Source organism: Dasypus novemcinctus, chromosome 20, assembly GCF_030445035.2.
Source record: "Dasypus novemcinctus isolate mDasNov1 chromosome 20, mDasNov1.1.hap2, whole genome shotgun sequence".
Classification (NCBI taxonomy): domain Eukaryota; kingdom Metazoa; phylum Chordata; class Mammalia; order Cingulata; family Dasypodidae; genus Dasypus; species Dasypus novemcinctus.
Window position 1 is genome coordinate 31,768,232 of NC_080692.1, and position 14,067 is coordinate 31,782,298.

The 14,067-nt window shown below is 33.7% G+C and overlaps 1 protein-coding gene across 1 annotated transcript; it reads right to left on the reverse strand.

The window, feature by feature from the left end:
- Positions 1 to 2,468: 2,468 nt before the first annotated feature.
- LOC101424698 (NKG2-A/NKG2-B type II integral membrane protein-like) lies at positions 2,469 to 7,891 on the reverse strand. Its single transcript, XM_004451228.4, has 6 exons — positions 7,588 to 7,891; positions 7,135 to 7,239; positions 6,541 to 6,594; positions 5,894 to 6,045; positions 3,470 to 3,570; positions 2,469 to 3,150 (listed from the first exon to the last, which is right to left on the reverse strand). Exons 1-6 carry the CDS (start codon positions 7,769 to 7,771, stop codon positions 3,033 to 3,035), a joined length of 714 nt encoding a protein of 237 aa, XP_004451285.2. The 5' UTR covers positions 7,772 to 7,891; the 3' UTR covers positions 2,469 to 3,032.
- Positions 7,892 to 14,067: the final 6,176 nt, after the last annotated feature.

The window sequence follows — 14,067 nt, forward strand, 5'->3', positions numbered from 1 at the left end:
AACAGAAGCGGACAAAGAAACAAGACGGCAGCAAATAGACACAGAGAACAGACAACCAGGGGAGGGGGGGAATTTAAATAAATAAATAAATCTTTAAAAAAAAAAGAAAGAAAAGGACTAAATAATCATTTTCATAGACCTTCAAATTTTCTGAATTGAAAATAGAAGCTCACATTGCTCCTGTGGATGCATGTGCCTTGTCTGCTGAGTGATAAAAGGAACATTAACACCTTTAATTATATTTCTAGTGGGAACTTCTACTTTACATATAAGTTCTCTATATGTAGAAAAAAAGTAAGTATTTATTTAAGTACAGTTTTTTGAAGAAATTTTAAAGACCATATTACTAACCTTATAAAAAAAGTTTAAGTACTGGAGGAAGTATTAATTTATCTCCTTTCTGCTGTAATACTATAGGCCTGGAGTTGGAACTGGACTTCAAGTCTTTTAAATAGATAGGACCCATTTTAGAAAGCTCCTAGAACTGTAGCAGTTGGATATTGTTTATGAATTCCAAAAATAGATATTGGATTATGTATGTGAACTGGTCTGTCCCTCTGGGCATATTAGATTGGATTGGATTCAGAGGTTTCACTTTTACTTGATTGAATAATGATAAGGTTTTGACAACACCAAATCAATAGTCCCCCTGGTAAGCAGAGACTCACAAAGAAAATGACAAGGCAGAAGGATCAGTTGGAGTTTTGATATTGCAGCCCTGGGAAGTAAACACACAGGAAAAGAACAAAGGAACAGAGATGGCTGATGAAAGACATGGCAGAGGCCCTGGGAAGAGAGAAAGAGTGCCTGATAGTCTACAGCTGACCTTGTGGACAGAAGAGAGCAGCTGAGCCTGGAGAGAAATGAGCCCTGGGAGAGAAAGGAGATTTATCCCAGCCTACAGCTGATGTTGGAAGAAGCTGGGACCATGTAGCCTTAAGAGGAAGAGGAAGTCTGAACCTATGCAGATGTTGGCAGCCTCTTTCTCTAACACGTGGCAACAGACTTTGGTGAGGGAAATAGCTTATGCTTTCTGGCCTGGTAACTTTTATCTTCTACGTTAAAAAAATACCCTTTATGAAATCTAACAGATTTCTGATATTTTGTTTCAGTACCCCTTTGGCTAAGTAATACAGCCTCATATTGAATTTTAAACATGTTTTTGAAGTTGTGTAAAAATCAAAATATCCTGGGTTGAATCACATAAGTTGCTGAAATGAATGACTGAAGCTCCTGAAACAGTAGTAGCCAGCCCTGAACTTCTTAATTTATTTTTCTTCTCCTGCCCCCCTCATCCTGCTGTTTTTGCTGTGTCCATTCACTATGTGATCTTCTGTATCTATTTCTCTCTTTTTTGTCTTCTCTTCTCACCTTTCTCCCCTATGATTCATGAGGATTTATTCTAGGGACCTGGCATGGAGTGAGTTTCCCTGCCAATTGCACCACCTCAGTTCCTGGTCTTTGCTGCATTTCACCCTGACTCTCCCCATCATCTCTCTTTTGTTGTGTCATCATCTTGCTGCATGACTCATTTGTGTGGGCACTGGCTCACTGCGTGGCACTTGGCTTGCTGCACAGGCACTCGGCTCACCACATGGGCACTCATGGACACTCAGCTTACCATGCAGGCACTGGCCTGTTGCACAGGCTCACTTGCTCCATTTGAACTTTGAGCTATTGAGATAAATGTGATTTTTGCCTGATAGAAGAATTTAGCTGTTGATATTCATTCTTAAGATTTCCACAACAGAGACAAGAAAAATAACTTTCTCACACTTTTTGTATGTCTGGTTGTGGCAGCCAAGACTGAATGGAAAGTCTAAAAACAAAAGAAAGGAGAAATTATCTCTGCAATTCAGAAATAAACTTATAAACAGTGAATAGCCTTTTCACAATTGCTAAAAAATGGAACCAATCCAAGTATCTATCAAGTGATGAATGGACATAAATATGTGGTCTATACATACATGGAATACTATTCAGCTGTTGCAAGAAATGAAATCGGATTGCTATGAAAAAATGGATGAACCTTGTGACAATTATTGAGTGAAACAAATAACAAATATCTACAAATTACTTTGAAGCTTAATACAGTCCTAAACAAAATCATGTGTTTTTAATAGATTTATTGAAATGAAATTCATTTAACTTAAAATTCAACCATTTAAATTACATAATTCAGTGGTTTTTCATATGCTCACAGAGTTTGCCATCAACATCACTATCCAGTTTCAGAAAATTTTCATCAGCCCTAAAAGAAATCCTTTCTCCATTAGCAGTCATTCCCTATCCCACCTCCCCCCAGCCCTTGGCATCCACTAATCCACTTTATACCTGTATGGATTGGTCTATTCCAGACACTTCACATAAATGAAATCATAAGATATGTGATCTTTTGTAACATATGAATGCCAAAAGATAAAACTGAAAAGAAGACAGACACAAAATAACACCAACAGTATGATTTCCAATCCATATATTTATTTATTTATTTTGGTGCTGAGGCCTAGGGATTGAACCCAGGAACTCATATGTGGGAATCCAGAATTCAACCACTGAGCAACATCAGTTTCCTTGAGTTGGCTTTCTTGTTTGCTTTTTCCTTGTTGGGTGTTTTCATTTTCTCAGGTGGCACTGGGAACTGAACCCAGAACCTCCCATGTGGGAGGTGGGTGCTCAACCACTCGAGCCAATTCCACTCTTAATACATAAAGTTTTAAATTCAATACAAATCTATGGTGTTAAAAATAGATGATTAACAAGAGAGGGTCTTATATGAGTTGCTGATTTTATTTTATTTTATATTATTGAGTTATGTTGAGATTGGTTACAATGATGTGTCTATTGTGATAAATCAGCAAGAAATAAATTAACAATTTTTGATTTTTGTTTGGTGTATGTTATATTTCAAAACTTGTTTTTATTATGTTATATTAGCCCAAACAATAGAATTCCTTAAAAGACTTTTGCAATCATATGATTTCCATTTCATGAAATATAAAGACCCTTCAAGGACTCCAAACTCAGGTGTTCTAACTAGAAAATGCATGCTTACAAACATAGGGAATTGAAGATTCACAACTGACTGCCTGGAAGCCATGTGAGCTTAGCATAGCACAGTTATATGTATTATTTGGTGGATTTTTCATTCTGTAATGAAGAAAAATGCATAATTAAATTATATTTCATAAGGGTGTTTCATGAAACTATGTTATTTTCCAAATAACAGTATTAAAAGAATATTTTGAAGATGGATAATGACATCTTCCATGAAAATTCATAATTGCACTGGTTATTTTGAGCAATGAGCATACCATTCTTAATTAATGTTTATATTGACTTATCATGTCACTAATTTCAACATTTTCCTACATTTCCATAATGCAAACAAATTTATTAATATTGTTCTTCTAAATGGTTCTTTTTTTATAGGTTTCCTTCTTCTATAACATTGTTCAGTAAAACTTACTTTCTACGGATAAGTGAGATCTTTTCCCATTGCCATGGTTGAGTATTGTTTTTACGAGAGAGTCCAATCCATAATACTAATGAAAAGGGTCTCAGCATATTCTACCAGAAAACAAAGAAATTCCATTTAAATCATCATTTCATAAGATTAATATTTTTAATGCAGGTAGTGTTTTCTTCCATATGTTCATTAATTTTCAAAACAAGATGCGAATGCTCGATTGAAAACCAATTATTCATATTACCAAATCAAAAGTTTAAACTTCTGACTACAAAATAACTCATAAATTTTTATACCTTATAGTTTTATTTTTCTTCTTATGTTTATGTTGACAGTGAAAATTGAGATTTATATCATTTAGTAGTCAACTAGCTCCACAACCTGAACATAATAATGATTTTTTAAAGTTTCTGGATACTGTGACATTTTCCCTCTAACTAAATATATTTTTCTATGTTTCTTAGAGTTAGAGTTTTGTGAAGGAAATTAAGGCATTGCCATTGAGGAGATAAATGACATGAAGGCCAAAATTTGTTTTCTGGGCTCCACACAATTTTTTAACTAGATTAGTCCTACTTTTATCTGTTTCTATATTGCTGGAATATATAGGTAATGTCAGACTCAATGGCACAGACACATTTTTCACTGCTACTGTCTGCTAAGTACAAGGATAAACACTGAAAATGAAGAAAGACATAAGCAAAAGACAACTCTGAAATTGGAAGAGAAAGGCAAAATTATGTGGGCCCCCAAGAGGGTAAAACAAACAGGCAGTGTATTTTATGTCCTCCACCCAACAGAAAAAAGAAATGTAAGCCTACAATTTCCCAGGCCCTAAACCAGTAACAGAAGGTGGCTCAGGTAAATTCGATCCTTCTCTAGATAATAAGAGTCCTGCAACAACGCCAGGTGAACCCAGCACTACTGGAGAGAGGCATCCACTAAGAGATCTGCCAACAGTAAGTGGTCAAAGGCAGAGCTGCTCCCCCAGCAGAGAGGATCCATAAGAGCAATGCTGCTCCCAGGAAGTCTCTTTGACCCAAAAGTCAGCAGGCACACCTCCCCCACACAGACACCAGGCTCCAGTGGCACTAGCAAGGGGGGCCCTGCAGGTGAGTTTACAACTATCTTACAATCAAACATTTGCATTTTTAAGAAGTTAACACCTTTTGGAAAAGTTAATAGTATTTGTTTGAAATTTTCGAGATTCTCGAGAGTACAACTTTGCAAGAGAGTGACAACGTAAGTCACAGGCTACGTTACAGTAGGTGGTACACATAAGGTTAACTACTAAAATGGTTGAGAGATTATTTTTAATCCTGTCACTTTTAAAGCTGTAATATTTAGGATTCTCCCACTTAAAAAATAGAAAGAGAAAATAAAATTAAAACCAAATCAAGGAGGAAGATATGTGTACATATGATCGTAAATCAATGAAAATGGGAAAAAATAAGTAAATAAAACAAAAATAAGATTCTTTGAAAGATCAGTTAAGTTGATAAACCTCCAGCCAGGCAGATCAAACAAAAAGAGAAGACACAAATTCCACACACAGAAATGAAAGAGGAGAAATATCTATATATCTTACTGATGTAAATATATTAATATATTATGAACAATTGTATGCTAAGAAATAGGAAATTTGGGTAACGAAACCATTTTCTCGAAAGACATCAAAGATCACTCAATGAAATGATAAGCTGAAAATGTGACTAGCAAAGCCAAGTGTTAACGAAGATGTGAAGCAAGTGAACTCACAAATGATTTTAAGAGGAAAATGTAAACACATGGAAAGCAATATACCAAATTTTCTTTTCAAAATTTCATCTAAAATATACTTCACCTATAATACAACAATGCCAATATAATTCCACAAAAATTGAAAACTATGCCCCCATAACTTCTTGTACAAAATTCATCACGGTAGTTTTCTTCATAAAAAGTAAAGTTCTGGAAGCAAATTAAATGTCCACCATCAGGTGACTAGATAAACAACTTATGGAATGTACATAGTGTATGGATAATAGCTAGTGTATGGAAATATATAGAGATTTAAATGTCCAAGTATAATATGGTGCTATTGAATAGAAATGTGATTGAATTATATAATGTACTAATATAAAAATTAATACCAGTAAATTTGACCATGTGATCTTGGTGCAAAAAAAAAATTGAACTGTGGAACTCAAGTGATGTAAAGAAACAGACAAACACATACACATACCTGTACACCCACATACTTAATTTATGACAAAGGTGCCAATAAACAGAAAGGAGACATTATCATCCTTGCTATACATTATGCTCCATCAATTAGATAGCGATATAGAAAGGTCAACTTTTCTTCTAATGTGCAGCACTATAAGAAGAACATCAGAAGAAAAAAAAACTAATAGACTGGAGGTCTAACACTTAAAATCTTACCATTTCTTCTTCAGTATCCATATAAAACAGATGAGATTTCTTTGTAGCACAGGCCATCAAACTCTCTTTCCATGTTTTGAGTTCAGGACTAATGTAATAACAATTGTTGGAATATGTAAACCACTCCTCTGGACAATGCCAACAATGAGAGGCTGAAGAAAGATTATGAATTACTATACAGAAACCATTTGAATTTTAAAAGGAAAATTAATTGGCATTTTTGCACAGAAAACATATATGCATATAAATTTACGCACACCCTCACAGGCTGACATAGATAAAACACCCCCACACACACTCACAGATAAGGGTCAGTCTATTAAACCCTAACTTATGTACCCATATAAAGCAATCTATCAAAAACTTCACACTATACATGTCCTGAAAAGCACAGAGCACTCACCAGCATTTGATTAGAATAGGAATATATTTGCTTGTTTTCATGTTGTAGAATATTAAAACAAATTGGCATAAGTGATTTTAAATGAATACCCCTCAGTGTGGAACAAGAAATGTCCTTATAAAATTTTTTATTTGTGAAAATTTATTCCTCAATTTTATAATTTTTAGATTCATTTTTATGTATCCTAAGACAGACAAAATGTAACATGTACCAATATATGAGAAATTTAAAAACCATTACATACCTTCCTGGGATCTTTTTATCAGGGAATCATTTTTCTGTTCCTGTATTTCTGTAGCTAGAAATATAATTGTAATTCTTATGAAATTAATACTGCTATTAATAAATCAAATAGTTTTAGACTCAGTTTGAAATTTCAAGTATTATTTAGAAAGTAGACCGTTGCTGAATAAAATAAATATTTTACCTGGGAAAATTAATAAAGCAATTGAGGTTTGGGAGATAAAATTTCAAAAGCCTAATGGACCAAAACCTTCGTGTTCAAAATTTGGTTTAATGACTGCCAAAAATTAATTTGCATTTCTCAGTTTTTTCAGTAACCTTGCTACTTCTACAGCAAGTCTTTGTATGACATCAGAAGCTGCATATATATAAATACAATTAGATTTCAAAATAAAAACTCTCTGCAACCATTCTATAACTTAGACTTTGACAAATTCAGATACCCTTCTACATCATTCAAATACATACGTTTAGTCCAAATAAATACATTAAAATGACACTTTTATATCTAGCTCATAATTTATGAAATATTTCGAGGCATTTTCAAAATCTTGAAAATGAAAATTTCCTTATGACCTTTCAAAAACTCACTTACATGGAGTAATAATTATGACTACCGTGGTTATTACAGAGGCCATCAAGACAACGCACAATATTCCCAGGATCCCAGCAATGCGTCTTCCCGGAGGTGATGAAGAATCTGCAGGGAGAGCAGGTCAATAGAGGCAAGTGTTTGTTTTACACACACAGAGTCATATTCTCAACTGCTGGACCCACACCCACCCTTGTAATGTTTCTCTCAGAATATACCACTGAATTTTCAAGAAATATAATGATCCACAAGTCTAATTACCATAGCTCTTCAGAATTCAGACTGAAATACCATATCCACACTTTGAGCACTGATCCAAAAAATGAAAAAAAAATTGCTTTTTCTCTAAATCTGACTATCCATGTTGCATGTCTATAATCTTTGCTTTCCCTTCTCCTCTGCCCCCCAAGTGCACATCCTAGAGCAATTATATTGAGAAACTATTAAAGGTTTTACCTTTGCATGGTGAATTCTTGTCTTTCTTTTGAAGATCATGAGAAGCATTTTGAAGGTTTAATTCCACATAGGTTATTTGCTGCTCAGGGTCTGAAATGGAGAGTACACCCTTAGGTTTGATTTGCTTCCTCTTCGGGTTCTTGGCCAGATTCAGTTCTGTGTAGGTCATTCTGTCGTTATCCATCTGGGCAGCTCAGTGCTCACAGAGACTCTACTCTGGTATAACTGCTCTTAAGTTGATACCTGATGTATTTAGAACAGATCCCTAGTCCACCCACAACAATGGAGGGAGGGGAGCAGGTGCGCTGAAGACAGTGGCCACTTCTCAGCTCAAGAATCTAAAGGTCTGGTTCTAAATGACTCAGAGATTTAAACATGCGTCTCATGGTATAGTAAGTATGTCTCTAAATATTCTGCATTTGACAAAATACTATTGGTTGGATTGATGTAAAGCTAAAATGTTGAACAACAAAAAAAGTTCATAAAGGGTATATGGGGACTTCATGTTTTCTTAATATAATTTAAAAAATAAAGAAAAAAGTTCATAAATAAGAATAGCTTCATTTCTTAAGAGTCAGATTCTACTGAAATATTTTAACACTATAACACCAATATTAGAGTTTTATTTTGGAAAGAATTATGCATCAATCTTCATGGTAGTTTTGAAATCCAATGACAATTACTGAGAGTTCTGGAAATGGGGGGAGTGGAAAATTAACATACATTTAATTTATTACATTAAATTATTTTGATTTACTATTATTCATTTATTTATTAAAGGATATACAGTATTTTCTATGATCTTTTTCTTATTAATGAGGGTGTGGAAAGTTTTTAGAACTCATTAAAAATTTAAGGAAACATTTTATATGTTTAAAAACGTCATATGACACACTAAATTTACCTACATCCTAAAGAGTATTGGAAACACCGCCCCAAAAAAATAGCATTTTAAATATTTATTTTGGAGAAGGAATTTTCAATGGATTTAATGATAAAAATAAATGACCATAAGTTCACAAATAAATGTGCAGAGCACGTATGGAAGCAGGTAGCGGGCTCAAGCTTCCAGAGTGATACTATGGTGTCAAAGCTCCAAGAGTTCCTTCGGTTATATAAGTAATTGCAATCATTGTTAATGCAATTTCATAATTTAGTCAAATGCTCTGGCAGCTAGAATTTAAGTCTGATTTGAAACTTAAAATGTGTGGCCTTTAAATAATTATAACTGTCTCTAGGACCTAGTTTTCTAATGTAAAATACAAATAAAAAATATCAAAAGTAATGTCTAAAACACTTAATAATCAACTTCTCAATAAATGTTTAGTTTAATTATTATTTTAGTCACAGATGCCATGTTATTCTTTCTGATTCATATCAGTTAGAAACTGTAAAACAATCCATTACAAAGGAGTCTCTTAAAAGACCGTGACTCTTTTTTTGTTTGATTTTTGCTGGTTTACCTTCAATTTTTAAGTCTTTGGGGATTAATTAAGTTTAGATTAGATTTTATGGAAGCTAGATGATTCTGATTTTTTGGGAAAAAAACAAACTATATGTATTTAAACGAATTTTTATGAGGATTTATGTTTTGCTTTCCATCAGTCAATTAATTCCTTTTTAAGAACAGTTATAAAGTATGGGTTAATTAAATATAAAAGAATTCATTATTATACAATGACAAATTTTTGACCAATTATTAAATTCAAAATTAATGATTCATTGTCATGATGATTATACAATTTCCATTTAAAATACATTCATTAACAAACTCAAATGTGTGTGTGCATGCATTTGACAAATCTCCACACGAAATTATCAGAATAATTTATGACGTGATCTAAATATTTCATATCTGAGGCATGCTTTTTATCCTGAATTATTCAAAGAAAGACTCCAATGTTCCACTTTGTTTTTCTTATATATGAATCCTGTAGCTGCAGCAGGCACAGCATTTAGCATCTCCCACTCAATGAGGTGGGGCAGCAGGCAGACAGGGGGGCAGTGGACATACATACCTCCATCAGCCAGAAAGTCATGCATCCTTGGCTGACTCTCCTAAAGAGGCTGGCATAGTTGGGTAAGAAAGGAGATGTTTAAAGGATCAATCCAGGGCCAGAGCAAACCATATCTGTCCTCTTCACTGACTGTCCTGTGTTGACTCAGAGTGAAGTCAGAGGGTAAAAAGCAGGTGGTTCATGAAAGTGTCACCTAAGGGATGAAGAGGAAATTCTCATAATTGGGTTATTTTAAGCCAGCTTATCACCCTGCACACCTACAGAACATACAAGACTTCAAACTCCTATTAAAAATAGCTTGAAAGGTGTGACAGTCCCTTTCAAGGGACTCTTGAGAAAATTGTTTCACCTTCGATGGGTTTTGGTGGGAGAGTTCCATTTGAAAACAGTAGTACTATTTGATTTGTTCATCTTGATGTAGTTATTAAAGCATTACGGACATTTTGAAAAATTGCAATTTTAACAGAAGGACATATAAAAGTAAAATTGCTTTTAAAAAACCATGCAGGTTACTTTCCTTCTCAATCAAAGATTCTGCAAATTTAGTCCATGTTAACACTATCTTAGATGTCTAAGCCCAACATTTAGGGTTGTTTGCTGAATCTTGACATGCTATACTTCTTTTTTATATTTCTCTCCTACAACCTTTCTATTATTATGTCAAATAATCAAAAAGAATATCACCATTTTCAATAGATAAAGATTTTTGTCACTAATTATTCTGAGGAATTACTACGTTTTCTACATTATTAAAACTGACACAAGACCCTAACTCTAGAACTTATCACCTTGATTTCTCGGCTCTAGTTCCTAAAATTCTGTGTTCAATTGTATTCTTTTAAAATGAATTATTTAATCTTCAGATATTCCTTGATAAAAATTAATGGTCTTGTAAGGAAAAACACTACAATATCAGAATATGTCACATTGCTAAAAATTGAAATGCCAAATACATACTCATTATGTTGCTTATTTATTCAATTTCAACAATAAGTAATAGTATTTTAATAGGAATCTTTAGGTGAAAATGACAAAATTCACGTCAAACTATGTAGGGAAATGAAAAACTCTTTTTTAAAAAAATCTCTTCTAAACAAAGTAGGGGAGGCATAAAAAGGAAACTTTTAACCCACAAGATGAAATAACACAAGAGCATAGGAATAAATAAAATTTAAAATCTTAAGTATCTACTTGTACCAAATAGAATTATTTTAATCATTTCTCATCTTGAACCAATAAAGGGAGAAATGTTAGTTTGTCATCTAGCATTCCTAAGGAAATTCACTTCCCTGCCACTGTTAGAAGATTGGGGACTGATTCAACGCCAAACCTTAAGCTTTGTTATTTCTAAGAAATAAGGCACATAAATCCATAGTTTCGTTCCTGGATTCTCTACTTATTTTTGTGCCCTCAATAACAATTTTTAATGCTGGCTAGCTATATGTGTACTTTTATTCATTAAATTCTCATAAACTGAATTGATAATATTCTTTCTGTGCCTAAATATATTAATTTTTGTGCATATATATACAAATATATAATGACACCAATACATGCCTGTGACCTATACACAAATATTTAAAGCAACATTTTTATAAATGCCATAAATTAGAGCAACCAAGATATATTCCAACAGGTGAATGGATAAACTGTGGTAAATGCGTACAATGGGATATCATTCATTGATAAAAAGAAATGCACTATTAAGCCATAAAAAGACACAAAAGAAACTTAAATCATATTTCCAGGGACGATAGCCAGTCTGAAGAAGCTACAAACTATACCCTTCCGACCTTATGACAATCTTGAAAAGGTAAATCTATAGAAAAATATCAGCACTTGCTGGAAGTTCAGGAAATGGGGATGAGGAATGAATAGGTAGAGAATGGGGCATTTTAATAAAGAATAATTTTGTGTGATAGTGGAATGGTGGATACATGACATTACCCATTTGCCAAAGCCTATAGAATTGTAAAACACAGATTGAAACCTAATATACCTGTATAGTTTGATATTGTTTATGAATTCCAATAATAGATATTGGATTGTGTTTTTAAACTGGTCTATTCCTCTGGACATATTAGATTGTATTAGGCCCAGAGGTTATACTTTTTATTATTAATTCAAGATTAGGGTTTTTATTTGACTATGTCATTAGGACAACTCAATTGAAGTCCCTGCCTATAGCCAGCCTACACCTGTGGCTATATAAAGAGATGCTTAATCAAAGACAGAGATGTAAACGCATGGAGAAGGAAAACACAGAGGGTTTAGTTTTGGGCACCGGAGCCCTGGGGAGAGAGCCAAGCACTTTGCCTGATAGTTTGCAGCTGCAGAGACCTGTGCCCTGAACACCTGAGAAAGTCCCTAAAGAAGGGAGCCCAGGGAGAGAGACAAGCCTTCTCCTACCTATCGCTGAGAATAAAAGGAGCTGGGACTACAGAGACTTAGGAGTAACAGGAAGGCTGAACCCTGGCAGAGACTGGCAGCCATCTTGCTCCAACATGTGACAACAGACTTTGGTGAGGGAGGTGACAAGGCTTTATGGCTTTGTGACTATAAGCTCTTACCCCAAATAAATACCCTTTATAAAAGTCAACAAATTTCTGGTACTTTGTATCAGCACCCTTTGGCTGACTAATACAATACCCTATGAGTTTTAGTTAATCTTTTATTAACATTGGCTCATCAATTGTAACAAATGCATCATACCAAAAGAGTATGTTAATAATAGAGAAACATTGGGGTTGAGGGAAGGCGGGTATACAGGAATTCTGCACTATCCCTATAAGTTTTCTGTACACCTAAAACTGCTCTAAATATTAAAGTTGTTACAAGCAAGAGAGAACTTCCTTTATCTGAAAGAGAATTTATACACATAAAAAAAGGAGCTTCATACTTATAGCTTTATTTCAAAGATCAGATACATGGCAATAATACCTCTTCTCTTCAATCTCTGAAGGAAGGATCTAGCAAGTATAGTATAGGAATAAAGAAATAAAATATATACAGTTTTTTAAAAGGTTTGTTTTATTTATTTACTCCTTCCTAACACCTCGTTTCTTGCATTTGCTGTGTCTGTTTATTGTGTGCCAGTCATCTTTTTTTTAGGAGGTAATGGGAATCAAACCTGGGACTTCCCTTGTGGGAGGGAGGAACCTAGCCATGTGACCCACCACTGCTCACTGCTTGCTGTGTTTCTCATTATGTTTTTCTCCATGTGTCTCTTATTGATTCATCTTGTTGCATCAGCCCACTGTCCTGCTTCTCTTCTTTAGAAGAAATCAGGAACCAAAACTAGACCTCCCATGTGGTAGGCAGGAGCTCAATCACTTGATCCACATCTACTTCTCCTAGATTTTTAAAGTAAAAAAAATACAAGTGTACTTATTTTTAGATTATCAATTGTGTGTGAAGTAAAATCAAATTGATCCAAAGATAAACGTCTATAAATAAGAGACTTCTATAAATAAGAACTCTTGGTCAAAAATTTAGTGCATGAATATAAATTGTATTCATATACCAAATGAATATCTATTATCTATAAACATCTATTTAAAAGTTAGTGTACCACAACAACAACTGAAAAAAAAAACAGCAACAAAACTTTCAGAATTGCAGGGAAAGAATTGTGAGTATGGACAGTAATACAATGGAATATACAGTGCAATGAAATTGTCAAACCCTAAATATGGAGAAATAAGAATGCAATTTTAAAAGCATAACATTGAGTTAAAAAGCAAGACATTAAATAGCATATATGATTAACTTCACTTACAATCTAACAAAAGAGCAAATTACATTACATTGTTTAGAGATGTGCATGTACTTAGAAACACTAGAGGAAAAAAGCAAGGATATTGTCATCATTAAAGAGTAGATAGTGGTTGCAAATTTTAGATGAAGGGAATTTTTATTTAAAAATGTATATGTGTGATTTTTCAAGATATATTCTTTGACTTTTCGTAGATGGTAAAGAAGTTATGTCTCTAGTGCTGTGTTCAGCTGTGGAAAGTTATTTAATGAGTTTCTACTTATGCATTTATATTTCAAAATAAAAGAGATAAAACTCAGTATTGTTGCTGCCTTTCAAATGTGCCTGGAATGATCCTGATTTTTTAGATAACAGTCCCTCAGGCTCTCATTCCAGGTTTTTCTATACTTAGAAACTAAATAACAACTGCTGCTGTAGGTAAGCCACATATGTGAGCAAAACACACAAGGAAGTGCTAGAGAAAGAATATGAATTAATATTTGAAAAAAAATTGCATTTTAATATAGAAATTTCTTGGTATTCATTCATGAGAATAAAGAACTTATTTGCGAATACATGTGTGCACATACACATACATAAATGAAAACAGTGTAACCCTTACTCCACTACTTGTACTATGTAACATTTAAAATGTATCTTAAATAAACATGTCCTTAAAAATTTCCAGAAAAAGTAACAGCAGTACTT